At 41.0% G+C, this 27,359-nt stretch overlaps 1 protein-coding gene across 1 annotated transcript; it reads left to right on the forward strand.

The window, feature by feature from the left end:
* The first annotated feature begins 748 nt into the window (after positions 1-748).
* LOC121181350 (sialoadhesin-like) lies at positions 749-27,200 on the forward strand. Its single transcript, XM_041037273.1, has 28 exons — positions 749-917; positions 1,935-2,291; positions 2,407-2,637; positions 2,751-3,104; positions 3,459-3,668; positions 4,498-4,755; positions 4,910-5,170; positions 5,483-5,743; positions 5,934-6,027; positions 6,148-6,208; positions 6,344-6,387; positions 8,085-8,176; positions 9,248-9,601; positions 9,695-9,925; positions 10,164-10,430; positions 10,776-11,036; positions 11,225-11,343; positions 12,021-12,162; positions 12,256-12,367; positions 16,542-16,696; positions 16,948-17,208; positions 17,308-17,419; positions 24,539-24,687; positions 24,782-25,042; positions 25,505-25,595; positions 25,762-25,816; positions 26,360-26,544; positions 26,660-27,200. Exons 1-28 carry the CDS (start codon positions 863-865, stop codon positions 26,724-26,726), a joined length of 5,100 nt encoding a protein of 1,699 aa, XP_040893207.1. The 5' UTR covers positions 749-862; the 3' UTR covers positions 26,727-27,200.
* Positions 27,201-27,359: the final 159 nt, after the last annotated feature.

A 27,359-nucleotide genomic window follows, 5' to 3' on the forward strand; every position in this document is an offset into this window, starting at 1 on the left:
CCCCAGTGCAGTGTGGTTCACAGATGTAAAGTTAGTGTTTGTAATGCATTTGTTATTTTGTTATTTGTGTATCTTCTGTTGAAGACGGAAGTTTATTTTGAAAGGATATCGTTTGCATATAACGGAGTGAAATGACAAAAAAAACACGGAGTAAACTTCAGAAACGGTGACGCAGAGCGCGCGGACAGAAGCAGGTGATAATAAGGATGAACGAGCAGGTTATAACGGGAGTTTATCTCCAGTCGAGACCGACATCAAGGTATGTTACTGCTGTTTATCTGTGTCTGAGAGTTTAGAGGTTTTTATCTGATGCAAACGGAGCTGAATGTCTTATTTTGCCCTGTTTAATTTCTGTGTTAGCTCTGATTCAATGAGGTGCAAGAAAACAAAGAAACATTAGAGCATCAGTCTGTTAATGCATGTTCATGTGTGAACTGTGTGTTAATGTGTAGTAGCCATGTATCTTCAACAGCTCAACTATTCATGGGCCTATAAAACAAGTATTGGACAATGTGGTCAATTGTTTAAATTTCCATTTATTTTTTAAATGTGCATTTTAAAGTGAAATTTTTCATCTTTTCAGACAGAAGGCCTCATGGTGGGCTGCTGTGAGATGGGTGGTTTGGGTGCGAACTGGCCACAAAGTCTCTTTCACTCTCTGCAGCACGATGGAAAGTTCATGCGTAGCGATGTTTTTATTTCATGTCGGGGATGCACAGACTGTCCACGCATATTAATGATGTAAAGAGGAAGGAAATTAGATCATATCTCAACAAGTGATCATACAACTGTGAGAACTTCCCAGGACTGAAGTGTCCTGAGAGCAGATGCGACAGGTTTTAGAAGACGGAGAGTTGCAGCTATGAGCTTAACAGCAGCATGGAGTGGATTCGTTGTGTTTGTTCTCTGTGTGTCAGGTACTGTACCTCTACATTCACACAGCACTCTGATTTTAGCTGAAGGACTTTGAGGGTTTAAGCTCAGTTTATTGAATGATCGTCGCTGTGACACAAACAGCAGACATTTACAGCACTTGGTGCGAAGTTGGAGATATGAAATAAATCATAGTAGAAAATGTTACTTTTCAAACCTCTTCATTTGTATCTCAGCTCGCAGGAACTTCAGATTAGTCAGTGGAAGAAAATCAGGTCAAATGTTAAGCAAAGAGAAACCAGTGCCAGTTAAAGGAAGAAGAAAGTCAAGATGTTCCTTTGATTCAGAGCTTTGTGCTTTGTGTGGACTGTTATCTGTAAGTGTTATCTGGGTTCTGTGGTCTGAGCGCTGTGCTGATATGGAGAGAGGTTTCCATGTGTTGATGATGAAAAGATGAAATGATGAAAGGCTGAAAAATGAAAAATTAGGCTCAACAACAGCAGAGTTCACCTTTTACAGAGAAAATATCCTAAACACTGTAAAAAGCAGAGAAACCAGTGAAGCATTGCAGCCAGTGACTGAGCAGGTTTGGCTGTTTCTCATTTTCTTTAACTCAACGATACCAGCTCTTCATTATCACCATACATGTGCACTAAACCCTGCAAACCCAGTTAACATGTGATGTGATGTTCAGACCTCTGTGTGATATTTCTGTAACATGATGGGACTTCACATTAATAGGTTTCACAGACTGGAGGTGTGATGTTACACATCAGTGATTTGAATTTCTCTGTAGTTTCATCCTCCTGATCCGACCACAAACAGGAAATGACATAATAATTCATGTTCTGCTTTTTATCTGTCTAAAACATGTGGGAGATTATATCTCATTTATCTGACTGTGTCTGAGTTCAAGATGATTCATCAAGCTTTGCATGAAAAAGAGGAATTTGGTATAAAAATACTCAAACATTATTTTTGATGCATATTTAACATGTTTCAAGACAAACAAATAGTTCAGACACAGGATTAGAACCTGAAGATGTTGTTTTTTCTTACAGTGGTACATGGTCAGGATGGCTGGGGAGTGACTTACTCTCTTACTCAGATCTGCGCCTTAAAAGGATCAACAGTGGAAATACGCTGCTCCTACAGATACCCACCCAGAATGAATGGCCATGAAACCACAGTTGAGAGAAGATTCTGGTTTACTAAATTCCAGGATGAAGAACGTGTGGATGTGAGAACAGACTCAGCGTATGCAGGTCGTGTGCAGTATCACTGTGGTGAGGACGACTGCACTTTGACAATCAGAGACCTGAGAGAGAGCGACTCAGCTCAGTACAAGTTCATGTTCATAACAAACCAACCAGGTGGTGCATTTACTGGTTCACCAGGAGTCACTTTGTCAGTCACAGGTAACATTAGTGTTGGAGACTATAGAAGTTAGAGCCTGAATCTCTGCATCGATTATCATTTGTCTGTGTGGACAGTTCTGTCTACAGTGATGTCTCTGTGTCTTTATATATCCAGGTTTGCAGGTGAAGGTGAGCTCATCATCAAGGTGCTTTCTTTACTCTTGCACGTGGTCAGATCTGAGGTGTAGCAGCAGTTGTGATCTTCCTAATCATCCCTCCTACATCTGGTACAAGAATGGACAGAAAACTGGGGGAAAAACAAATGATCATTCAGGTTACTTTTATTATGAAGACAGCGTTTCCTGTGCTGTAGAAGGACACGAGGATTTACCCTCTCCTTCAGTGTGTGAGTTTGAACTTTCTTAGCTAAGCCTGCCCACAGCAATACAACCAGCTGTGAATTAGTGCAGTGGAGAGTATAGTTTTCATAGTGATAATCAAAACTATTTCATGTTTCAGGTGTCTATGGTGATTCATGCAACAGAGTGACGTACACTGACAGAAGCATCTGTGCCTTTAAAGGATCATCAGTGGACATTTCCTGCTCATACAACAGTTATAGATCTGTTACATCTAAGTTCTGGTTCAATGCTGAATGTTATCGTTCGGGGAGTTATTGCAGACAACCTGTGGACCTTAGTGAAGACTCCCTGTATGCAGGTCGTGTCCAGGTCTTTGAAACGACGACAGGACGCTCCACTCTGAGAATCACTGACCTGAGAGAGAGTGATTCAGCTGAGTATCGCTTCAAATTCAAAACACAGTCGTCTGAATGGCAGAGTGGTTTACCTGGTACAACTCTGACCGTCACAGGTACTGACGAACACAAACTCATTATGTTGTTAATGAAGCTGAATTTAGTGGAATGATGAAGTAAAAGCAATTTTAAACAAATGGAGCCTGAGAACATGGATGAGAAAATGAGAACATGGATGAGAAAATGTGTTAATAGGAAAGTGGTATATTGTTCATGGTGGGTTGATATTGATAAGGACGACAGTCTGAACATACCCACTCACAAATGATCACATGCTGCTTAATGTGTTTACAGTTCATTGTGAGAGGTTGCACTTTTATCCACTGGCCACAAGAGGGTGAAGTTGTACAGGCAGCTGTGTGTGTTGTTGGCAGTTCACTTTATATGACATTTGTGTTTCTTGTTCACAGAACCACGTGTACAGGTGCAGGTGATCTGGTCTTCTACTGGTCCAACACTGGTTTGTCACAGCAGCTGTCTTCTTCCTGGTCGTTCTTCCTTTGTCTGGTATGAGAATGGAAACATGATCCAGGGAGAAACATCTCATTCATTAAGACGACTCTTTGATCCTGAGGACAGTTTTTCCTGTGCTTATGAGGGTTACCGCTCTCCTCCAGTGTGTGAGTTTACTCCACTGTGTCACAAGCAAAACATCATCTGGTTTAAACTTTAAAGGATTGAATTTTTGATTATTGTCAAAAATCCCATGAACAGACCAAAAACACCAACGGGCCTCAGGTGTGCTGAGAATCATCTTGCAGCTCCTGTAGAAAATTCTCAGAAATGTCTCTGACATTGGTGACGTACAGTATATTTATCCTCAGTGTACTGATCCAACTCTGTCCCAAGAACATTAACACCAATGTCAAAAGCTTGTGATATGATACACAACAACAGAACTGTGTTCTTATACAAAGTGGCCTCTGCTCTACTGAAACTGCAGAATTGATCAGCATTATTTGTCTGTGGAGCGTTTTGGAAATAAACCGTTGTGCCCATATGGAGAAACATGTCACCCAGGGTAGCAGTGTGGACAACAATGGAGCTCTGTGGCACAGATGAATAATCTAAATCAGACTATGAATACATAGACAACATGAATTAGTAAGGTACACTCACTGCTTTGGTCTTTTCATGATATTTATTGACAATAAGAAAAATACAGAAAATCAGCAGCCTCATCCTTTAAAGCAGCTCCGATCAATGTGAATATTAGACGTAGATTGATCAGCTGGAAACAAACACTCCAAATGAATGTGGGCGTGGCTTTGTGTCTGCTGGATGTGTAAATAGGCAGCAGTTTTCTTGCCCCTGTGATTTTCACAGTTATGTGAGATGGTGAGTACCTGGGACAGATCCAGGATCAGCACTGTGGACAGCAGCAAACAGTTAAGAGTCTGTTCTCTATCAAAACATATTCTCATGTTAACGTATGTTTATATCCTGCAGATGCTCCGAGGGTTCCCACAGTGTGGGTGAGTCCCCCTGGTGACATTATGAAGAACAGTTCAGTGACTCTCAGCTGTAGCAGTGATGCTAACTCCCCCACTGTGTACACCTGGTACAAAAACAACCAATCACTGCTGAGGAAAGAACCACAGCTCGTCTTCAGCTCCATCCAGTCCTCTGACTCTGGACAGTATTACTGCACAGCTGAGAATGATCTGGGGAGGAGGACATCTAATTTTATCTTCATTAATGTGAAATGTGAGTAAAAACCTCTTATTAAAAATGAACAGCTTTAATCTGTCAGAGTGTGTTGCATCTGTTTAACCAAAGCAAAGACCTGCTGTAAACTTTCAGATGCTGCAGCTGATGCTGCTTCAGTTCATACAAATCTGTGTCAAAACATCTGTTCCAGATGGTCCACAGACGTCCACCCTGTCAGTGAGTCCCTCTGGTGAGACAGTGGAGGGAAGTTCAGTGACTCTGACCTGTAGCAGTGATGCTAACCCAGCAGCTGATTATACCTGGTACAAGGAGAACCAAACACTGCTTCAAGGACCAGAGGACATTTACCATTTCTCCTCCATCAGCTCTGAGGACAGAGGGTTTTACCAGTGCAAGTCTGAGAATCAGTATGGACAGATCAGCTCTGAACCTCTGTTCTTAGATGTCCAGTGTAAGTAGAAGACAACAGAAAATTAATGAGACACTCTGAGAGTAAAAGTACAGATGGTGTTAAAATCTGATGAGTTTCAGTTTATAACAACGTCATTTAATACAACAGCAACACTGAGAACAGTCCAACAGCTGCAGACTTTAAAGGCAGCCGTAGAGAATTTGCAGTTGTCACTTTCACACATGATAACAATGAAGAAAATCAAGTTTATTTTTTTAGCACTTTAAAAAAACAGAAATAACAAAGAGCTTTACTTTTATTATTATCTGGTTTGTGTAGAAAATGTTGTGTTTGTCTACATATTTTCCACAGATGCTCCAAAGCTTCCCTCTGTGTCAGTGAGTCCCTCTGGTGAGATAGTGGAGGGAAGTTCAGTGACTCTGACCTGTAGCAGTGATGCTAACCCAGCAGCTGATTATACCTGGTACAAGGAGGATGAAGACTCAGCAAAAGCTTCAGGACAGATCTTCATCATCACCAACGTCACAGCTGAGCACAGTGGGAGTTATTACTGTGAAGCCCAGAACAGCAGAGGACGTAATAACTCCACCTTACATCTGACTGTTGTGACGGGTGAGTTCTATATCCTGACCTACACACACAAAGACACAGACACACACACACACAGTCTCCCTGTAGATGTGTAGTGGGACCTCCATCATACTGAACATGGACGACACTGACTGACAGCATCACCTGCCAAACTGATTTATCCATCTAATCTCACTGCTGATGTCTCTGATCTGTTGCTGTCAATTTCTAGGGAAAACAGTGATGATTCTGAACATCATCAGGTTGACTCTGGTGGTCCTGATGCTGATTCCACTGTGTCTGTCTTTCTTCAATCTGTGGATGAGGTAAAACAATAAAAATCCATCAGTTCAGTCACTGCTCTTTGATTTTCTTCTTCAAACTTCCTGTGGTTTGAGTGTCATGAATTTCATGATGTTAAATTTCTATTTGTCGTTTCAATCCAGGAAGAAGGAGAAAAGTCTGAGCTTAAACACTGAACCAAAGGAAGCTGTGGAGGTGATGGAGGTGAGAGACACTGAGGCTCTAAACACTTAATATTACACTTTTAATAATAAATGAAATGTGATTTTCTGCAGGCTTCAGATTCATAGCCACATCAACAACTGGAACTTTACACAGGCTTTGTGTGATCTCCTTTAGATGCAGTTGAAGCAAAGACAGGACTCACCTGATGGGAGCAGAAAGTAGAACATCGTCGATCTCAGCTTTACATAGTTTCTCTGTTCGTTTTTCATCTTATAACTTTATTTACACACATTTGTTTTCTTGTGTTCAGAGTAATATTTCTGTTTTTTCTCACTCTATGGATGAAATGTGCCACAGCATTTACACAGGATTTAAGATGTTACTGATATGAAGATGCAGCTGTAAATCTCTGGGCTCACTCATCGAAGCAGAATGGACTGTAGTTCACCAATATAAAGCTGTTTCAGAATAAAAGCCCTTTCAAAATTATTGATAGCTTGTGCAACACCCTAATGACACCTTAAAGAGTTTGATCCAGTATCTGTGATGTTTCACTGTCTTCTAGTGGTGAAGCCTCAGTGTTGCTGATTCACAATTAGTAGTTGTTTTCTTTTGCTGCACTTGTGCTGTGTTTTTTTTTTCTTTCAAATGCTGTGTGAGTCATTTCCTGTGTTTTTAAGTCATAGATCATCTCTACATGCAGTGCATCAAATCAAAGCACCTGAACCACCTGTGAACACATCCAGGTGAATTTGGTGTAAAGCACGACCAAGCTGGAGGAACCTTCAGTGGCTTCAGAACCAAACTGTGAATTGGATAAAAGTTTTGGATTCTTATCAGTCACAGTGAATGGAATTTACTAAATGGCAGTGCTTGTGACACAAACAACAAAATATTTTTAATGGCTTTTATTTTTTTCCACTGACAGTAGAGACAGAGGCAGAAAAGATGTGTAAAGAGAGAAAAGTGTTTGATGTTCATCAAAAACTCTGTATCAGTCTGGGTGTGGTTAAGTGGTAGGCCTCTTAACCACCAGGCCACCAACAGTCAACACAAACATGCTGATGTTTATCAAGTAATTCAAATGTTCTTCGTTTAGTGTGTCAGCAGGCTAACGTTTTCTGAGCTGAACAGTGATGTGTTCACTTACTGTTTTATGTGCTCAAGTGCATCTGAACAGTGATAGGATCCGTTATCTTCACGCCAAAGCAGCACTACGTGGTGGGTGACTGCATTTCGATGTTGAACGGAACTGATTGAAATCAGCAAAGTGACTGGATGAATGATTGAATCAGGCGCAGAGCGACCAGGTCATTTTATCTACAAAGAGCAGAGGAAGGGTTTCTAACAAGAACATTTAATAAGAATAGCACGTGACGCCGGCCCCCTCTCTTCTGGGTGGATTTTAAGATAAGAATTTTTTACCTTTACACATAAAGTAAAGCTGATTTTCTTTTACCTAAAAACTTTTACTATATTTAACCTTACTTACAGTATTGTCATTTAATTTGCTTTTCATTTTTAAAGTGTTCTTTGGTTTATCTCTGTATTAATGTTAACGTTTGTGTGTATGTGCTTTTTCATGTTTTTGGAGGAAATGAACTGTTCCTACACAGATGATGAGATTAAATATGTCACACTTTTTCTCTGGTCTCTCTGAATGATCTGCGTCCTGTCCCCGGGGTGTGTGCTGTGAACAGGTTTGGTAAGCCACAAAACTAGATCCTTACACTCTTCTAAATTTAGTTTTTATTATCAATTTAACCCACCGTTGTCTGGCTCATTATGGATGCAGATTAACAGAAGAAGGAGGATGGGTTTATGTTACAACAGCTTGCCGCGTGTCTTTTGCTTCCAGATTCTTCGTGTCTGTGATGTGACCGGTTTACGTCTTATTCACATTTTTTATCTGCAGAGTTGTCTTGATATTCACAGAACTGAGAGGAGCAACTATGAGTTTAACAGCAGCAGCAGGAGGCTTCGTTGTCCTTCTTCTCACTGTGCCAGGTACTGTACATCTACATGTATGATGGAACATATTTACACTTGGTCAGAGCAACGTAAAGTGAGTTCAAGAGAGAAAAATATTAACAAATCATTTTCAGACCAGTGTTTTTAGATTTCAGCTGTTAAAGTTGTTCAGTGTGATACATAGCATATAATTAAAACTTTGACTGTAACACCAAATATTCACTTTGATCTATTTAAAACTGGACCAGGGAAATGCATCTGCCATTGCGCAACCAAAACAGGAAAAGGATATTACTTTTTTTTTGAGTGTTACCTCAGTTCTGCACTGTGAAAGAATTTGATGGACATTCTCACAGTATGAAGTGAAGCTGGCTTAATTTCTTGTCATTTAATAGACACTGCTCATGCGAAACAAAGCTTGTTGATGGAACTGGTGACAGGTTTCGGCTCATGTGCTGGACCTCCTGTCTTGTTCCTGGAGGCTGGTGTGGTTTAAAGGACCGGTGTGTAGAATTCAGGGGGATCTACTGTCAGAAATGAAATATAAAATCCATAATAATATTTTCATTTGTGTATAAATCACAGAAACAAAGACTCTTGTTTTCTGTGTTCTGTGTTGTTAGCTCACAATGAGGCCTTCATTCCCACGTAGGGGGCAGGTCCTCCTCCACGTAGCTCGCCATGGTTGCCCTGCCATGTTTCCACAGTTGCCCAGAATCAACACACCAGCCTCTTTCTCTTGAGAGAGCCTTTTGCGTTTTCATGTTATCTGAAGGCCACCGAAGGTTCTGCTACATGACTGGAAAGGAAGGGGTGAGGGGCGGCGAGTTCAGGTGGTTGAAATCTGCAACCTCATCACGAGATGCCACTGAATCCTACGCACTGGTCCTTTAACACACAGGCTGATAACAGTCTGTAGGTTTTCACTCCACTCAGTCGTCTCAGCACGTGATTTCACTGAGTTCCTCCTCTCTGTGTGAAGGGAATGGTTTGACATCCCTAGAAGTGGTTTTTGGAAAATGATTTGAGTTCTTAAGTAAAAATAAGTCTGTGGTTGAGCTGATGTTATGGATCTGACTGTGTTTTCTGATGTGCTCTGTGTTACAGTGGTACAGGGTCAGGATGACTGGGATGTGACTTACTCTCCTACTGAGCTCTGTGCCCCAAAAGGATCAACGGTGGAAATACACATCACATACAGAGACCCACCCACAACCCATGGCTATGTTCCCTTAGTCCAGAAAAGGTTGATAACAGAGAGCTACGCGGTTGATGTGGATCTGAATACAGACCCAGCGTATTCAGGTCGTGTGGATTATCCCTGTTATCGCTCACACGGCTGCACTCTGAGAATCAGAGACCTGAGAGAGAGCGACTCAGCTGAGTACAGGTTCAGGTTCATAGCAAACCGACCAGGAGGGAAATATCTTGGCTCACCTGGATTCACTTTGTTTGTCACAGGTAAAATGTTCAGCGGAAGTTAGCTTCAAACGTCGTGGTGAAGTTGGCAGTGTGCATGTTGACAGTCTAACATAACATGTTTCCTGTACACAGGCGACAAGCTCCACATAGACGTGACGCCAAAATTCAGTGATGATCCAAACTTGACAGAACTGAAATGTCACATCCAGTGTCAGCAAGATGTCCATCATTCCTATAGCTGGTACAAGAACGGAGAGAAATTTAGAGAAGGAGAAATGTATTATCACCGAGGCCCATTTGATCCTGCAGACAAGTATCACTGTGCTATAGACGGACAAACGTTTTTGTATTCTCTCCCAGTGTGTGAGTTTACACCTCTTTTTTCACCGTAATCGAATCTGGTGGAAATTTTAAAGGAACTGTTTTACCATAAATCAAATGCAGTATTAAATCTTTTCATAAACAAAGCAAATTTATTCTGACCACATGATTCGGTTATGCAATTTAATACATAATTCGTGTGTGGAAGGAGTAATTGAATTATTGAAAAAAAAATTAAAAATGACGTTTTCAACATTGTTTTCTGTTTCTCTTCCTCCAGATGCTCCCAATCCTCCCTCTGTGACAGTGACTCCCTCTGGTGAAATCGAGGAGGGTCGTTCCGTGAATCTGACCTGTAGCAGTGATGCTAACCCACCAGCCAAATACACCTGGTTAAACATAAATAGAAATTCAAAAGTTCAACCTGTCAAAGAACAATCACTTTTATTTTTGTCCATCCAGTCCTCAAACTCTGGAAACTATTTATGTACGGCTGAGAATGACCTGGGGACGATTATGTCTGAGCTCACCTTTATTGATGTGAAATGTGAGTGAAATACATGTTATTAGGAACAGAGAGATTGAATCTGTCACAGTCTCTGTCTTTCATTAAAGAAACACTTCACTGATTTTACACTTGAAATTTAGTATACTCATCTTCCTGTGGAAGCTGCTCTATAATGTCTTCTGTGTCAGCTTCTCTGTCTGCTGCTGTAGTTCAGTGAGCAGGTGCAGTAGATTTTTATGCTTCCATTCACCTTTGGCATCAAGTTCAACTGACTTCCATTCACCAGACCACTGTCAACTGTCAACAAGCAAAATATTTCAAAATAATATCAGCCACAGTAGTTCTGCACTGTCAACTCATAATAATCTGCTTTCATACATACAGATGCTCCAAAGCTTCCCTCTGTGTCAGTGAGTCCCTCTGGTGAGATAGTGGAGGGAAGTTCAGTGACTCTGACCTGTAGCAGTGATGCTAACCCAGCAGCTGATTATACCTGGTACAAGGAGAACCAAACACTGCTTCAAGGACCAGAGGACATTTATCATTTCTCCTCCATCAGCTCTGAGGACAGAGGGTTTTACCAGTGCAAGTCTGAGAATCAGTATGGACAGATCAGCTCTGAACCTCTGTTCTTAGATGTCCAGTGTAAGTAGAAGACAACAGAAAATCACTGAGACACTCTGAGAGTAAAAGTACAGACAGTGGGTGTCAGTGAAGAAAATCAAGTGTATTTTTTTTTAGCACTTAATAAAACAGAAATAACAGAGAGCTTTACTTTGATTATTCTCAGGTCTGTGTACAAAATGTTGTGTTTCTCTACATATTTTCCACAGATGCTCCAAAGCTTCCCTCTGTGTCAGTGAGTCCCTCTGCTGAGATAAAGGAGGGAAGTTCAGTGACTCTGACCTGTAGCAGTGATGCTAACCCAGCAGCTAATTATACCTGGTACAAGGAGGATGATGACTCAGCAAAAGCTTCAGGACAGATCTTCATCATCACCAACATCAGAGCTGAGCACAGTGGGAGTTATTACTGTGAAGCCCAGAACAGCAGAGGACGTAATAACTCCACCTTACATCTGACTGTTAGCACAGGTAAGTTTTGTATCCTGACCTTTACATACACACACACACACACACACACACACACACACACACACACACACACACACACACACACACACACACACACACACACACACACCTTTTTGCTGCACCAAAGCTCATAAACATATGTAAAAAAGCGAAACTTTGACGAAAAGAGAATCTCAGGATTTCAGATCAGTCTGAGTTCATCGTTATTGATGTGAAATACATGTTATTAGGTCCAGAGAGACCGAATCTGTCACAGTCTTTTATTAAAGAGGCGCTTTTATGTTTTTATTTCAAAAGCCTTGCATTACAATCTGGGCTGTGTGGTTTGTAAAATGTGGGCAGCAGGCTTTGTAGATTTTTAGAGCCACAGTAGTTCTGCACTGTCAGCTCATAATAACCTATATTCACACATACAGATGCTCCAAAGCTTCCCTCTGTGTCAGTGAGTCCCTCTGGTGAGATAAAGGAGGGAAGTTCAGTGAATCTGACCTGTAGCAGTGATGCTAACCCAGCAGCCTCCTGCACCTGGTTCAAGGAGAACCAAACACTGCTTCAGGGACCAGAAGGCGTTTATCACTTCCCTTCCCTCAGTTCTGAGGACAGTGGGTTTTATCATTGCAAATGTGAGAATCAGTATGGACACAAGAACTCATCATCTCTACTTGTAGATGTCCTGTGTAAGTGAGGTCTTATGTTATATCTTGATGTTTTGGCAAAATACAAGTCCTCCCAAACCGTACAATCATCATGGATTTTAAATTGTTCACCAGATGCTCCAAAGCTTCCCTCTGTGTCAGTGAGTCCCTCTGCTGAGATAAAGGAGGGAAGTTCAGTGACTCTGACCTGTAGCAGTGATGCTAACCCAGCAGCTAATTATACCTGGTACAAGGAGGATGAAGACTCAGTAAAAGCTTCAGGACAGATCTTCATCATCACCAACATCAGAGCTGAGCACAGTGGGAGTTATTACTGTGAAGCCCAGAACAGCAGAGGACGTGATAACTCCACCTTCCATCTGACTGTTGTGACGGGTGAGTTCTATATCCTGACCTACACAGACACAGACACAGACACACACACACACACACACACACACACACGCACACGCACACGCACACGCACACACACACACACACACACACACACACACACACACACACACACACACACACACACAGACTCCCTGTAGATGTGTAGTGGGACCTCCATCATACTGAACATGGACGACACTGACTGACTGACTGACAGCATCACCTGCCAAACTGATTTATCCGTCTAATCTCACTGCTGATGTCTCTGATCTGTTGCTGTCAATTTCTAGGGAAAACAGTGATGATTCTGAACATCATCAGGTTGACTCTGGTGGTCCTGATGCTGATTCCACTGTGTCTGTCTGTCTTCAATCTGTGGATGAGGTAAAACAATAAAAATCCATCATTTCAGTCACTGCTCTTTGATTTTCTTCATCAAACTTCCTGTAGTTTGAGTGTCATGAATTTCATGATGTTAAATTTCTATTTGTCGTTTCAATCCAGGAAGAAGGAGAAAAGTCTGAGCTTAAACACTGAACCAAAGGAAGCTGTGGAGGTGATGGAGGTGAGAGACACTGAGGCTCTAAACACTTAATATTACACTTTTAATAATAAATGAAATGTGATTTTCTGCAGGCTTCAGATTCATAGCCACATCAAGAACTGTAACTTTACACAGGCTTTGTGTGATCTCCTTTAGATGCAGCTGAAGCAAAGACAGGACTCACCTGATGGGAACAGAAAGTAGAACAACGTCGATCTCAGCTTTACATAGTTCCTCTGTTCATTTTTCATCTTATAACTTTATTTACAAACCTATGACGACAAATATTAAACTTTATTCTTTTCTGAGTACTGTTTCTCACTCTATGGATGAAATGTGCCACAGTACAACAGCTGAATGTGATATAAGATGTTACTGATATGAAGATGCAGCTGTAAATCTCTGGGCTCACTCATCGAAGCAAAATTGACTGTAGTTCACTAATATGAAGCCCTTTCACAGTAAAAGCCCATTATTTACAGCTAGTACAACACCCTAATGACACCTTCAGAACCAAGTTTTTGATTCTTAGCAGTCACAGTGAATGAAATTTAATAAATGGCAGTGCTTGTGACACAAATAACAAAATATTTTTAATGCCTTTTATTTATTTTTTTTACACTGACAGTAGAGACAGAAGTGTTTGATGTTAAGTGGTAGGCTTACTTCCTTCTTTACTGTATAAAAAAAGACCAAAAAAAAAAAACCCAACCCACAGACAGTTAGAATCTGTTATGTCTTTCATAAACAGTCGGCTCCTGAGCTGTTAACCTTAGAAACAGAACATGTTCAGGTTGGTTTTTTATACTGAGCTGAAGAAAAATGAAGAATGAAGAAAAATGTGCTGAAGTGCATCTGAACAGTGATAGTATCTCTTAGCTTCAGCAAGATGGTAACTCCTGCAGTGTGTACAGTGTTTGTGTGTCAGCAGTGTGAATGTTGTTTCAGGGTAAAGATGCCAACTCCCTGTACTTTTGATGTTTATATTCTTTGTCACTTTGAACTGTTCCCACACAGATGATGAAATAAGAAATGTCTCAGTTTTTCTCTTGTCTCTTTAACTGATCTGTCCCATGTCCCTGGGGTATGAATAAATTACATTAAGAAATTCATAGTTTTCACAAACCACAAGTTATTTCTTTGTTTTAAGTTGAATCAACTGGAATCTTGCTCACTGTGCTGATGATATAAAGAGGAAGGAAGAGGGATTTATTTTTTGAACAGCTTGACTTCTGTCTTTTGCTTTCAGATTCTTTGTGCCTGTGATGTGACAGGTTTACGTCTTATTCACATAATTTATCTGCAGACTTGTTTTGAAGTCACACAGAGCTGAGAGGAGCAGCTATGAGTTTAACAGCAGCAGCAGGAGGCTTCGTTGTCCTTCTTCTCACCGTGCCAGGTACTGTACATCTACATGTCTGTCGTCAGGTATTTACACTTCATCAGAGCAACGTAAAGTGAGTTTGAGAAAGAAGAACATAGATTTCAGCTGTAAAGTTGTGCAGTGTGATACATGTCATATCAAACCCTGCAACACCAAATATGAAGTTTTGTCTCTTTAACACTGGACATCTTAAAGTGGAAAGAGACAAACGTTGTTGTTAATAAGTTTCTATGAAGATCAAACTGATTGCAGAGTGTAATGACTATGGAACAATGACACAATCTGCGTTTAGATTTGTTCTGTGTAAGATTGGATTTCACTTTGTAACTCTGTTTGTCACCGGGCACGAAATCTCCTGGGAAAATGAAGGCTCCATTTATGTCACTAAGAAACTGCATCTGCCATCGCGCGACCAAAACTATCTCAGGAAGAGGTTAATGTCTCTTTTTTTTTTTTTTTACACGACACCGGTACCTATCAGTCCATGTCCCCTGGTAGTGGAAATGGTGGACGGTGGATCATCTGGAGTAACTGTGGAATATCTACCTGGAAAAAGAGGCCTGTTGTCCAAGGAGGCAAAGGAGGATGGAAAGGAATCTAATATTCCTGATTATGTTTTCATTAGTGTCTAACCACCTGAAACTGATCATCACTGCTTAGAATGAGCCCTTCATATCTACATATGGAGCAGGTCCTCCTCCACAGAACCCGCCATGTTACACCAGCATGTTTCTACAGTAGCTCAGAACTAACAAACCAAACACTGGCTCACGTTTCCTGACGGTCAGCGTTCATGCTGGTCCTGTAATACACAGACTGGTACCAGTCAGCTCGGTCAGTCAGCAGGGGATTTCTCTGAGTTCCTCCCCTCTGTGTGAAGGAATCCTCATCAATGTGTAGAGTTTTGGAAAAGTAGCTCAGTTCTACAAAACTGAATAAGTAAAATTCAATCTGTTCTCTGGTGTTTTCTGATGTGCTCTGTGTTACAGTGGTGCAGGGTCAGGATGGCTGGGGAGTGACTTACTCTGCTACTGAGCTCTGTGTCCCAAAAGGATCAACAGTGGAAATACACTGCACCTACAGATACTCACACTATGTTACTACAGTTCAGAAAAGATTCTGGTTTACAAAACAGAATCATGAGGATTATGTGGATCTGGAAACAGACCCAGCGTATTCAGGTCGTGTGCAGTATGACTGTCGTCCTCTACGCACCTGCACTCTGAGAATAAACAACCTGAGAAAGAGCGACTCAGCTGAGTACAAGTTCAGGTTCATAACAAACCAAAAAGGAGGGCAATATACTGGTGTGCCTGGAGTCACTTTGTTTGTCACAGGTAAAATTTTTTATTGGAAGTTAGTTTCAAATGTCAGTGTGCATTTGTTAGAGTGTTTGTTGACTCTAAAATAACATTTATCTTTGTTGTTCACAGACGAGGTGCATGTGACAACAAGAATCAATGAGTATTCTACTGAGACAGAGCTAAGCTGTCAGAGCAGTTGTCCTCGACATGTCCGTCCTTCATCATCGTCCTACATCTGGTACAAGAATGGACACAAATTAAGAAATGGAGAAACATATTCTCACCAACGCCCATTTGATCCTACAGACAAGTATCACTGTGCTATAGAAGGACAAGAGTCTTTGCGTTCTCCTCCAGTTTGTGAGTTTACTCCTCCTTTTTCACTAAAATATAATCTGATGGAAATTTTAAACTAACTTTAGAATAAATCAAATCCATTTTTACATCTTACACATTTTCAGCTGTTTTTCATAAACAAAGTTCATTTATTCTGACCACTGTGATTCACTTACACAGTTTAATTCAGGTGCCAGGAAGGTATTATTGAATAATTACAATCAAATTTTTGAAATGAAATGAATTAAGTTTTTCTATTTTAGAAAAATTCTCCTTTTGAAGTTAAAGTTCTAACATGTAAAACAGGCTGTGGTTTGATGTCGTACTCGTGTTCTCTTCCTCCAGATGCTCCTAATCCTCCCTCTGTGACAGTGAGTCCCTCTGATGAAGTTGAGGAGGGTCATTCAGTGACTCTGACCTGTAGCAGTGATGCTAACCCAGCAGCTAATTATACCTGGTACAAGATAAATGGAAATCCAGAACTTCAACCTGTCAATGAAGCATCACTTTCCTTCAGCTCCATCCAGTCCTCAGACTCTGGAACATATTACTGCACAGCTGAGAATGATCTGGGGAACAACATGTCTGAGTTGAGCTTTATTGATGTGAAATGTGAGTTTTATTGAAGAAGCTTTCTTTCTTTCTTTCTTTCTTTTTAAAGACCTGCGTACAGACTTCACCTGCCTGTGTCAGTTTCTCTGTCTGCTGCTGTCGTTCACTGATCAACTTCAACTGACTTCCATTCACCAGACCACTGTCACCTTTCCACATCCTGCTACATACATAACAAAATATTTCAAAATAATATCAGCCACAGTAGTTCTGCACTGTCAACTCATAATAATCTGCATTCATACATACAGATGCTCCAAAGCTTCCCTCTGTGTCAGTGAGTCCCTCTGGTGAGATAGTGGAGGGAAGTTCAGTGACTCTGACCTGTAGCAGTGATGCTAACCCAGCAGCCTCTTGCACCTGGTACAAAGAGAACCAAACACTGCTTCAGGGACCAGAAGGTGTTTATCATTTCCCTTCCCTCATTTCTGAGGACAGAGGTTTTTACCACTGCAAATGTGTGAATCAATATGGACAGATTAATTCCTCAACTCTACTCATAGATGTCCACTGTAAGTAAGATTTTATTTTTATAAGAGTAAGATTTTTTTTGGCGAAATACAAGTCCTTCCAAACCATACAATGTCCATGGATTTTAAATTGTTCACCAGATGCTCCAAAGCTTCCCTCTGTGTCAGTGAGTCCCTCTGGTGAGATAGTGGAGGGAAGTTCAGTGACTCTGACCTGTAGCAGTGATGCTAACCCAGCAGCTAATTATACCTGGTACAAGGAGGATGAAGACTCAGCAAAAGCTTCAGGACAGATCTTCATCATCACCAACATCAGAGCTGAGCACAGTGGGAGTTATTACTGTGAAGCCCAGAACAGCAGAGGACGTCATAACTCCACCTTCCATCTGACGGTTGTGACGGGTGAGTTATGTATCCTGACCTACACACAGACACACACTCCCTGTAGATGTGTAGTGGGACCTCCATCATACTGAACATGGACGACACTGACTGACAGCATCACCTGCCAAACTGATTTATCCGTCTAATCTCACTGCTAATGTCTCTGATCTGTTGCTGTCAATTTCTAGGGAAAACAGTGATGATTCTGAACATCATCAGGTTGACTCTGGTGGTCCTGATGCTGATTCCACTGTGTGTGTCTTTCTTCAATCTGTGGATGAGGTAAAACAATAAAAATCCATCAGTTCAGTCACTGCTCTTTGATTTTCTTCTTCAAACTTCCTGTAGTTTGAGTGTCATGAATTTCATGATGTTAAATTTCTATTTGTTGTTTCAATCCAGGAAGAAGCAGAAAAGTCTGAGCTTAAACACTGAACCAAAGGAAGCTGTGGAGGTGATGGAGGTGAGAGACACTGAGGCTCTAAACACTTACAAAACTTATGTCACATTTATCAGAACTCGGCTCATAAATCCTCTGGAAACTGAAGAAGATGGGAAGTGAATTTATATTTCAAATACAACTTAGCAGTGACGTATTGGGCCAGATCACATTTCATCAAATAATTTAGTTTTAAACATGATTAAAAACAGTTTGAATGATAAATAAAATGTGATTTTCTGCAGGCTTCAGATTCATAGCCACATCAACAACTGTAACTTTACACAGGCTTTGTGTGATCTCCTTTAGATGCAGCTGAAGCAAAGACAGGACTCACCTGATGGGAACAGAAAGTAGAACAACATCGATCTCAGCTTTACATAGTTTCTGTGTTCATTTTTCATCTTATAACTTTATTTACAAACCTATGACGACAAATATAAAACTTTATTCTTTTCTGAGTACTGTTTCTCACTCTGTGGATAAAATGTGCCACAGTACAACAGCTGAATGTGATATAAGATGTTACTGATGTGAAGATGCAGCTGTAAATCTCTGGGCTCACTCATCGAAGCAGAATGGACTGTAGTCCACTAATATGAAGCCCTTTCAGAGTAAAAGCCCATTATTTACAGCTAGTACAACACCCTAACGACACCTTGAAGAGTTTGCCACTGCGATATGTCAAAGATTAACTGAACTTCATTTGTGTAAACAATTCAAAATGCACATATTTTAATTATAAAATGTAAAAATGAAAAATCAAAAATAATGGATGGTAAAATGTTTTTCATGGTCCTGATCCAGTATCTGTGATGTTTCACTGTCCTCTAGTGGCGAAGCCTCAGTGTTGCTGATTCAGAATTAGTAGTAGTTTTTTTTTCTTTCAAATGCTGTGTGAGTCATGTCCTGTGTTTTTAAGTCATAGGTCGTCTCTACACACAGTGCATCAGATCAAAGCACCTGAACCACCTGTGAACACAGCCAGGTGTTTTTGGTGTAAAGCACCAGAACCTAATTGTAAATTGGATGAAAGTTTTGGATTCTTATCAGTCACAGTGAATGGAATTTACCAAACGGCAGTGCTTGTGATACAAACAACAAAATATTTTTATTTATATTTATATTTTTATTGTTTGTTTGTTTGTTTTGAGACCGGCCCACAATTTAGAGGGGGTGACCCATTGATCCATCTTCAATACAGACAGTGGACTAAACCAATCAGGATACAGTAGCTTACCAGAGTGGCCCCACCCCTTTCTCTGCACTGATCCCCGCCAGTTTCATAGTGTTGAGCGTGGAACCATGGAGAAGCGGAAGAAAGGAGGTGCGGAGAAGTTGCGGACTAAAAGATTTTAAAAAATCTCGCTATAGACGCTGCAAAATGTGCTAAAATAACAGACATGTTCTCTGGAGGGGCCGCTGGAGCCTCCAGGGAGAGGAGCAGCCAGAGACTGCTGACAGGGAACCCGAGGGACAGAGTGACCAGGGAAGTGTAGCACAGGTACAGCAGGTAAGCAGGTAGTAATGTTAGGACAATACCGGGACTTTTAGGTGATGGACAGGCATGAGAATCACTCACCTTTCAGCGAAATTCGCCGTTTTCAAGCCAAAACCTGTGACCTACGTGAATCGTGTAGAATTAAATGAGAATGGAGAGCAGTGAATAATGTTATTTCCTGTCGCAGCAGTTGCCTTAAGTTGTGTTTTGTTTTTGTTCCGTGCGAGTTTTTTCTACAGTATCACTGCAGTTAGTGTGAGATTTTTCTGATTATTATCAAAAAATAAAAATGTACCCTAAAGATACTAAATGTTTTGATGGTTCAGATAGTTGCACAGTTTTTCCAGATAGTTCCAAATATTTTTATTTTTAATTTGGTCTTTTAGGTTTTGTATTTATCACTTAATAAATTGTGATAAACTGTCCCTCTCTTCCTGTCTAGTCAAGCCAGGCTGTTGAGGTAGCAGTTGAGGAGAGAGAAGAGAGAGTGTTATAATATTTCTGAAATCTATTCCAAATACTTGAAGCTGTCATTTACTGGGGGCTCTAACTCTCTCCACTTCCAGGTGGACTGTCAGCCAACGTGCTCCTGGCCTTGTGTGCTAGATGCATTTAAAATAAACCATTGAATGTGTAGTTACTGTGAGTTTGCTGCTGGTTTTTGAGAGCTGGGTTTTTTCCTTTAAATTTTGCGCCATTGTTTCCTCTAGGCCAAGACGTAACAATAGTAAAATACATTGCTTCGGGGAACACATACATAAGTTAGTTTGTTTTGCACCGATAATTATGCGGGGCCGGTCTAAGCCAAAAATGCCAGGGCCGTTTTTTTGTCCCAGTCCAGCCCTGCCACCAGGCCACCAACAGTCAACACAAACATGCTGATGTTTATCAAGTAATTCAAATGTTCTTCCTTTAGTGTATCAGCAGGCTAACGTTTTCTGAGCTGCAGGTTAGCTCTGCAAACAAAGTACAACAGAGAATCACCAGTGTCACTGACTGAATCAGCAGCTTTTAGCAGCAGTTTCCCTCGTGGGTCACTGAAAGCACTGTCAGCTCAGACCAGAGGCACAGAATGTAACTTCAACGTTTAAAGTATTTTAAGATCAGAAAACCCACAGACAGTTAGAATCTGTTATCTCCTTCATAAACAGTCGGCTCCTGAGCTGTTAACCTCAGAAACAGAACATGTTCAGGTTGGTTTTTATACTGAGCTGAAGAAAAATGTGCTCAAGTGCATCTGAACAGTGATAGGATCTCTTAGCTTCAGCAAGATGGTAACTCCTGCAGTGTGTACAGTGTTTGTGTGTCAGCAGTGTGAATGTTGTTTCAGGGTAAAGATGCCAACTCCCTGTACTTTTGATGTTAATGTTCTTTGTTACTTTGAACTGTTCCCACACAGATGATGAAATAAGAAATGTCTCGGCTTTTCTCTTGTCTCTTTAAATGATCTGTCCCATGTCCCTGGGGTATGAATAAATTACATTAAGAAATTCATAGTTTTCACAAACCACAAGTTATTTCTTTGTTTTAAGTTGAATCAACTGGAATCTGGCTCATTATGCATGTAAATGATATAAAGAGGAAGGAAGTTGGGTATTTTTTGCAGCTTGACTTCTGTCTTTTGCTTTCAGATTCTTTGTGTCTGTGATGTGACAGGTTTACGTCTTATTCACATAATTTATCTGCAGACTTGTTTTGAAGTCACACAGAGCTGAGAGGAGCAGCTATGAGTTTAACAGCAGCAGCAGGAGGCTTCGTTGTCCTTCTTCTCACCGTGCCAGGTACTGTACATCTACATGTATGTTGTATTTACACTTCATCAGAGCAAAGTAAAGTGAGTTTGAGAAAGAAAATTATAAAGAAATCATTTGTTTTCAGATCACCGTGGCTTTAGATTTCAGCTGTAAAGTTGTGCAGTGTGATACATGTCATATCAAACTCTGCAACACCAAATATTAAGTTTTGTCTCTTTAACACTGGACATCTTAAAGTGGAAAGAGACAAACTTTGCTGTTAATAAGTTTCTATGAAGATCAAACTGATTGCAGAGTGTAATGACTATGGAACAATGACACAATCTGGGTTTAGATTTGTTCTGTGGAAGATTGGATTTCACTTTGTAACTCTGTTTGTCACCGGGCACGAAATCTCCTGGGAAAATGAAGGCTCCATTTATGTCACTAAGGAACTGCATCTGCCATCGCACAACCAAAACTAACCCAGGAAGAGGTTAATGTCCCTTTTTGTTTTTTTTGTTTTTTTACACGACACCGGTACCTATCAGTCTGTGTCCCCTGGTAGTGGAAATGGTGGACGGTGGATCAACTGGAGTAACTGTGGAATATCTACCTGGAAAAAGAGGCCTGTTGTCCAAGGAGGCAAAGGAGGATGGAAAGGAATCTAATATTCCTGATTATGTTTTCATTAGTGTCTAACCACCTGAAACTGATCATCACTGCTTAGAATGAGCCCTTCACATCTACATATGGAGCAGGTCCTCCTCCACAGAACCCGCCATGTTACACCAGCATGTTTCTACAGTAGCTCAGAACCAACAAACCAAACACTGGCTCACATTTCCTGAAGGTCAGCGTTCATGCTGGTCCTGTAATACACAGACTGGTACCAGTCAGCTCGGTCAGTCAGCAGGGGATTTCTCTGAGTTCCTCCCCTCTGTGTGAAGGAATCCTCATCAATGTGTAGAGTTTTGGAAAAGTAGCTCAGTTCTACAAAACTGAATAAGTAAAATTCAATCTGTTCTCTGGTGTTAAGAATCTGACTGTGTTTTCTGATGTGCTCTGTGTTACAGTGGTGCAGGGTCAGGATGGCTGGGGAGTGACTTACACTGCTACTGAGATCTGTGCCCCAAAAGGATCAACAGTGGAAATACACTGCACCTACAGATACCCATACAGAATGAACGGCTATGTTAATAAACTTCAGGAAACATTCTGGTTTATAAGAATGACATATGGATGGAGTTATGAGAATCTGAAAACAGACCCTGAGTATTCAGGTCGTGTGCAGTATGACTGTCGTCTGTCTCCACGCAGCTGCACTCTGAGAATAAACAACCTGACAGAGAGCGACTCAGCTGAGTACAAGTTCAGGTTTATAACAAACCAACAAGGAGGGCAATATACTGGTGATCCTGGAGTCACTTTGTTTGTCACAGGTAAAAATTTTAATGGAAGCTTCAAATGTCAGTGTGCATTTGTTAGAGTGTTTGTGGACTCTAAAATAACTTTTATCTTTGTTGTTCACAGACAGGGTACATTTGACAACAGAAATCTATCAGAATTCTACAGGGACGCACTTAAGATGTCAGAGCAATTGTCCTCGACTTGTTAGTTCTTCTTATATCTGGTACAAGAATGGACACAAATTAAGAAACGGAGCAATATATTCTCACCAACGCCCATTTGATCCTACAGACAAGTATCACTGTGGCATAGCAGGAGTACTGTCTTTGCATTCTTCTTCAGTTTGTGAGTTTATACCTCCTTTTTTACTAATTTTAAGTAGCTAGTCAAATCCAGTTTTACATTTTACACATTTTCAGCTGCTTTTTTATAAACAAAGCACATTTATTCTGACCACTGTGATTCACTTACACAGTTTAATTTGTGTACCTGGAAGATATTAAATAATTACAATCAAATTAATTTAGAAAGTTTTTCTATTGTTTAAAAAAAATCTCTTTTTGATGTTAAAGTACTAACATATAACACAGGCTGTGGTTTGATGTCGTACTCGTGTTCTCTTCCTCCAGATGCTCCTAATCCTCCCTCTGTGACAGTGAGTCCCTCTGGTGAAGTTGAGGAGGGAAGTTCAGTGACTCTGACCTGTAGCAGTGATGCTAACCCAGCAGCTAGATACACCTGGTACAAGATTAATGGAAATTCAGAACTTCAACCTGTCAATGAAGCATCACTTTCCTTCTGGCGCATCCAGTCCTCAGACTCTGGAACATATTACTGCACAGCTGAGAATGATCTGGGGTGGAAAACGTCTGAGTTCAGCTTTGATGTGAAATGTGAGTTTTATTGAAGAAGTGTCCTTCCTTCCTTCCTTCCTTCCTTTCTTCTTTTCTTCCTTTCTTCCTTCCTTTCTTTCTTTCTTTCTTAAGACCTGCGTACAAACTGGGCTGTGTGGTTTGATAAAGGTGATCATTCAGGAGACAGTACAAAACTATCTAGTTTCTAAGGTTAAAAATGCCACTGAATTCTGGGAAATGTGGGATCAGTATCTTTGGAGTTTGACCCACATTAAGAAGCAGAGGTCAGGATATATCTCTGCTGCTTCAGCTTCCATCAGTGAGTCTCCAAAGTTTACAGACGTACAACATTAAATCACTGGAGTATCACTTTCATTTAACAAGAAGCAGACTTCACCTGCCTGTGTCAGTTTCTCTGTCTGCTGCTGTCGTTCAGTGATCAACTTCAACTGACTTCCATTCACCAGATCACTGTCACCTTTCCACATCTTGCTACATACATAACACGATATTTCAAAATAATATCAGCCACAGTAGTTCTGCACTGTTAACTCATAATAATCTGCATTCATACATACAGATGCTCCAAAGCTTCCCTCTGTGTCAGTGAGTCCCTCTGGTGAGATAGTGGAGGGAAGTTCAGTGACTCTGACCTGTAGCAGTGATGCTAACCCAGCAGCCTCTTGCACCTGGTACAAGGAGGACCAAATATTGCTTCAAGGACCAGAGGACATTTATAATTTCTCCTCCATCAGATCTGAGGACAGAGGGTTTTACCACTGCAAATGTGAGAATCAGTATGGACAGATTAACTCCTCAACTCTACTCATAGATGTCTTGTGTAAGTAAGATTTTATTTTAATAAGAGTAAGATTTTTTTGGCAAAATACATGTCCTTCCAAACCGTATGATCATCATTCATTTTAAATGGTTCTCCAGATGCTCCAAAGCTTCCCTCTGTGTCAGTGAGTCCCTCTGCTGAGATAAAGGAGGGAAGTTCAGTGAATCTGACCTGTAGCAGTGATGCTAACCCAGCAGCTAATTATACCTGGTACAAGGAGAACCAAACACTGCTTCAAGGACGAGCGGGCATTTATCATTTCTCCTCCATCAGCTCCGAGGACAGAGGGTTTTACCGGTGCAAGTCTAAGAATCAGTATGGACAGACGAACTTCTCATCTCTACTCATAGATGTCCACTGTAAGTAAGATTTTATTTTTAGCTTTCGATGTTTTGGGAAAATAAGAGTCCTTCCAAACCGTACAATCATCATTGATTTTAAATTGTTCACCAGATGCTCCAAAGCTTCCCTCTGTGTCAGTGAGTCCCTCTGCTGAGATAAAGGAGGGCAGCTCTGTGAATCTGACCTGTAGCAGTGATGCTAACCCAGCAGCTAATTATACCTGGTACAAGGAGGATGATGACTCAGCAAAAGCTTCAGGACAGATCTTCACCATCACCAACATCAGAGCTGAGCACAGTGGGAGTTATTACTGTGAAGCCCAGAACAGCAGAGGACGTAATAACTCCACCTTACGTCTGACTGTTAGGGCAGGTAAATGTTTGTTCCACATATTCACGTCAAATGTCATAATCTACTACATGATGTAATGGGTGTGTGTGTCAGTTTAATGATACCCAGTGTGAGTTAAACCCAGGCAGAGGCCAGATGCAGAGAGGCAGACTACACAAAGGAGTGCCAGTTGTTATCACTGCTCACCATCAGTGCAGCAAAACCACAGGAAACGGTGCAGTCTATCGTGTCACATGCCCTCACCACAGGTGCCTACCCTCCCCCAGTCGTAGGCCAACTCACCACAGGACGTCCAATACTGGCCCAAAACCCCTCAGGTGGGATACTGCACAGGGACAGCCACAGCAGAGACAGAGCAGGAGGCAGAGAGACAGACCGTAGCACACAGGTGTCTCGTGGAGTTGAGAATTATACTAAACACTCTATGGGGCCATTGGGGTAAAACATCTTTACACACTTTTGTTTGTTGTTTTTTTTTGTCAGTTCCTTCTGAAGCATGGAAATCAGCAGTCTCTGGCATCGCCCTCCTTCTTGTCCTTGCTGTCATTTTCCTCTCTGTCTTCCTTCTGATGAGGTGAGCGGATCTGTTTTACTAAAGCAATGTTTGTTTAGTACCTGAAAATAATTAGTCATGTTACCAGTCAGTTTGGCAGCCATATTATTATTATTATTATTATTATTATTATTATTATTATTATTATTATTATTATTATTTGTTTTTAATTAATTCTCTTGACCAGGAAAAAGAGGAACTCCAAGCAACCACCTGGGCCTGAAGAGACACCTGATCAACAGGTGAGACACAAGTTACACAGCTCAGTGTAAACTCCAGAGAAATCTCTGCAGGTTGACTAAGCAGTGTGAATTCACAGCCCAGGTTTCCTGGGTTTGAAATTCCATTGGGGGGGGCTTCTTGCTGAATGCTGTGAATGACGATAAAGTTCACCATGACTTGACTTGGACTTTGACTGCTGAGCACTGGTGTGATTTTTTTTTTTCTGTGGCTACACACTTAAGCTTGGAGTGTCCTCTCTGAGTTTGGTCACCCTGGGTCACCCTCAGATTCAGCACACTGATATCAGTGGTTTTTTTGAGGTCTGTTTGAAGTTTGAGGTCACTGGGGGAGGTTGGGTGTCAAAGACGAATGAGATTCACCCACAGATGCTGAAGATGCTGCTTGGCTGTTGATGGTGCTTCCAGTCTCCTGTGGAAAAAGGACTTCTGGGCTACTTTACTTTACCTGGTGCACACCGTGACTGGGACAAGAATAAGTGAAGGAAAACAGATTGATGAAAAGATCAATAAGATGTTCTACCCACTCAACTTTTTTTTTCACAGTGTCCACCCAATCATGCAGTGGAACAAGATGACCTTTACTATGCCAGCATCCGCTTCCTGAAGAACCAGACAGATGCTGTCTACTCCAACATCAGAACAGCTGGACCCTTCAGGAAGGAGGAGGAGGACGAGGAGGTGGAGGACACTGAGTACACTGTTGTCAAATTTAACAGTTCTGCCCCGAGGTGAGCAGCTCCTCATTCAGGAACATCATCCTCAATAAAAAACAGTTAAAAGCACTGAAGTATTTTATTTTAACACTTCCACTAAGATTTCATTTGCTTGTTTATCTACTTCCAGAACCAGTGGTCAGGAATCTGGGGAGGATCCATCAGCACTGTACAGCACAGTCAACAAAACCTTCTGATTTTTAGAGCAATGTCTGCCATTCAGTCACTCAGTTGTTCCACCACTTTGGTCCAGACTGAAAAATCCCAGCATCCACTGGATGGATCACAGTCATTCATGGTCCCCAGAGGATTATTCTTACTGACTGTGATGATCCTCTAACTGTAGCATCGCTCACAGAGTCACATTTTTGGGTTTTAGCAACATGGTTTGACAACTATTGGATAAATGATTGCATATATTGTTGGTGTGGTGTAACAGCCTACAGGTTTCAGCAGTTCTGTCATCACAGCTGGTTATCTTTTATCTACCTTACCATCATAACATTATTATTATTATCCTGAGCCATTATTTCGTTCTGTATATTTTTTTTCACATCGTTTGTTAACACTTGTCCTTCCTCTGTTCCGTTCTCTTCTGTATAGTTTTGTTTCTCTTAAATTAATTTAAAAACATCATTAGAGCCAAAAGGAAATAAATATGTTCCCTCTGACTTCTGTTGTTAGAGCTGATAAGATAAAAATTTAAAAAATCGAAAAGTATTTTTTCCAGCTCTGAGATGAAAACCATTTCTCTTTGGTAGAAATGCTTACAACTCATGTCCAAAGGCCGTAACTTGTGATGGAAGGTCACAACTTCATAGTCTCATTTA

This window comes from Toxotes jaculatrix, chromosome 4 (genome assembly GCF_017976425.1).
Source record: "Toxotes jaculatrix isolate fToxJac2 chromosome 4, fToxJac2.pri, whole genome shotgun sequence".
NCBI classification, from domain to species: Eukaryota; Metazoa; Chordata; class Actinopteri; family Toxotidae; genus Toxotes; species Toxotes jaculatrix.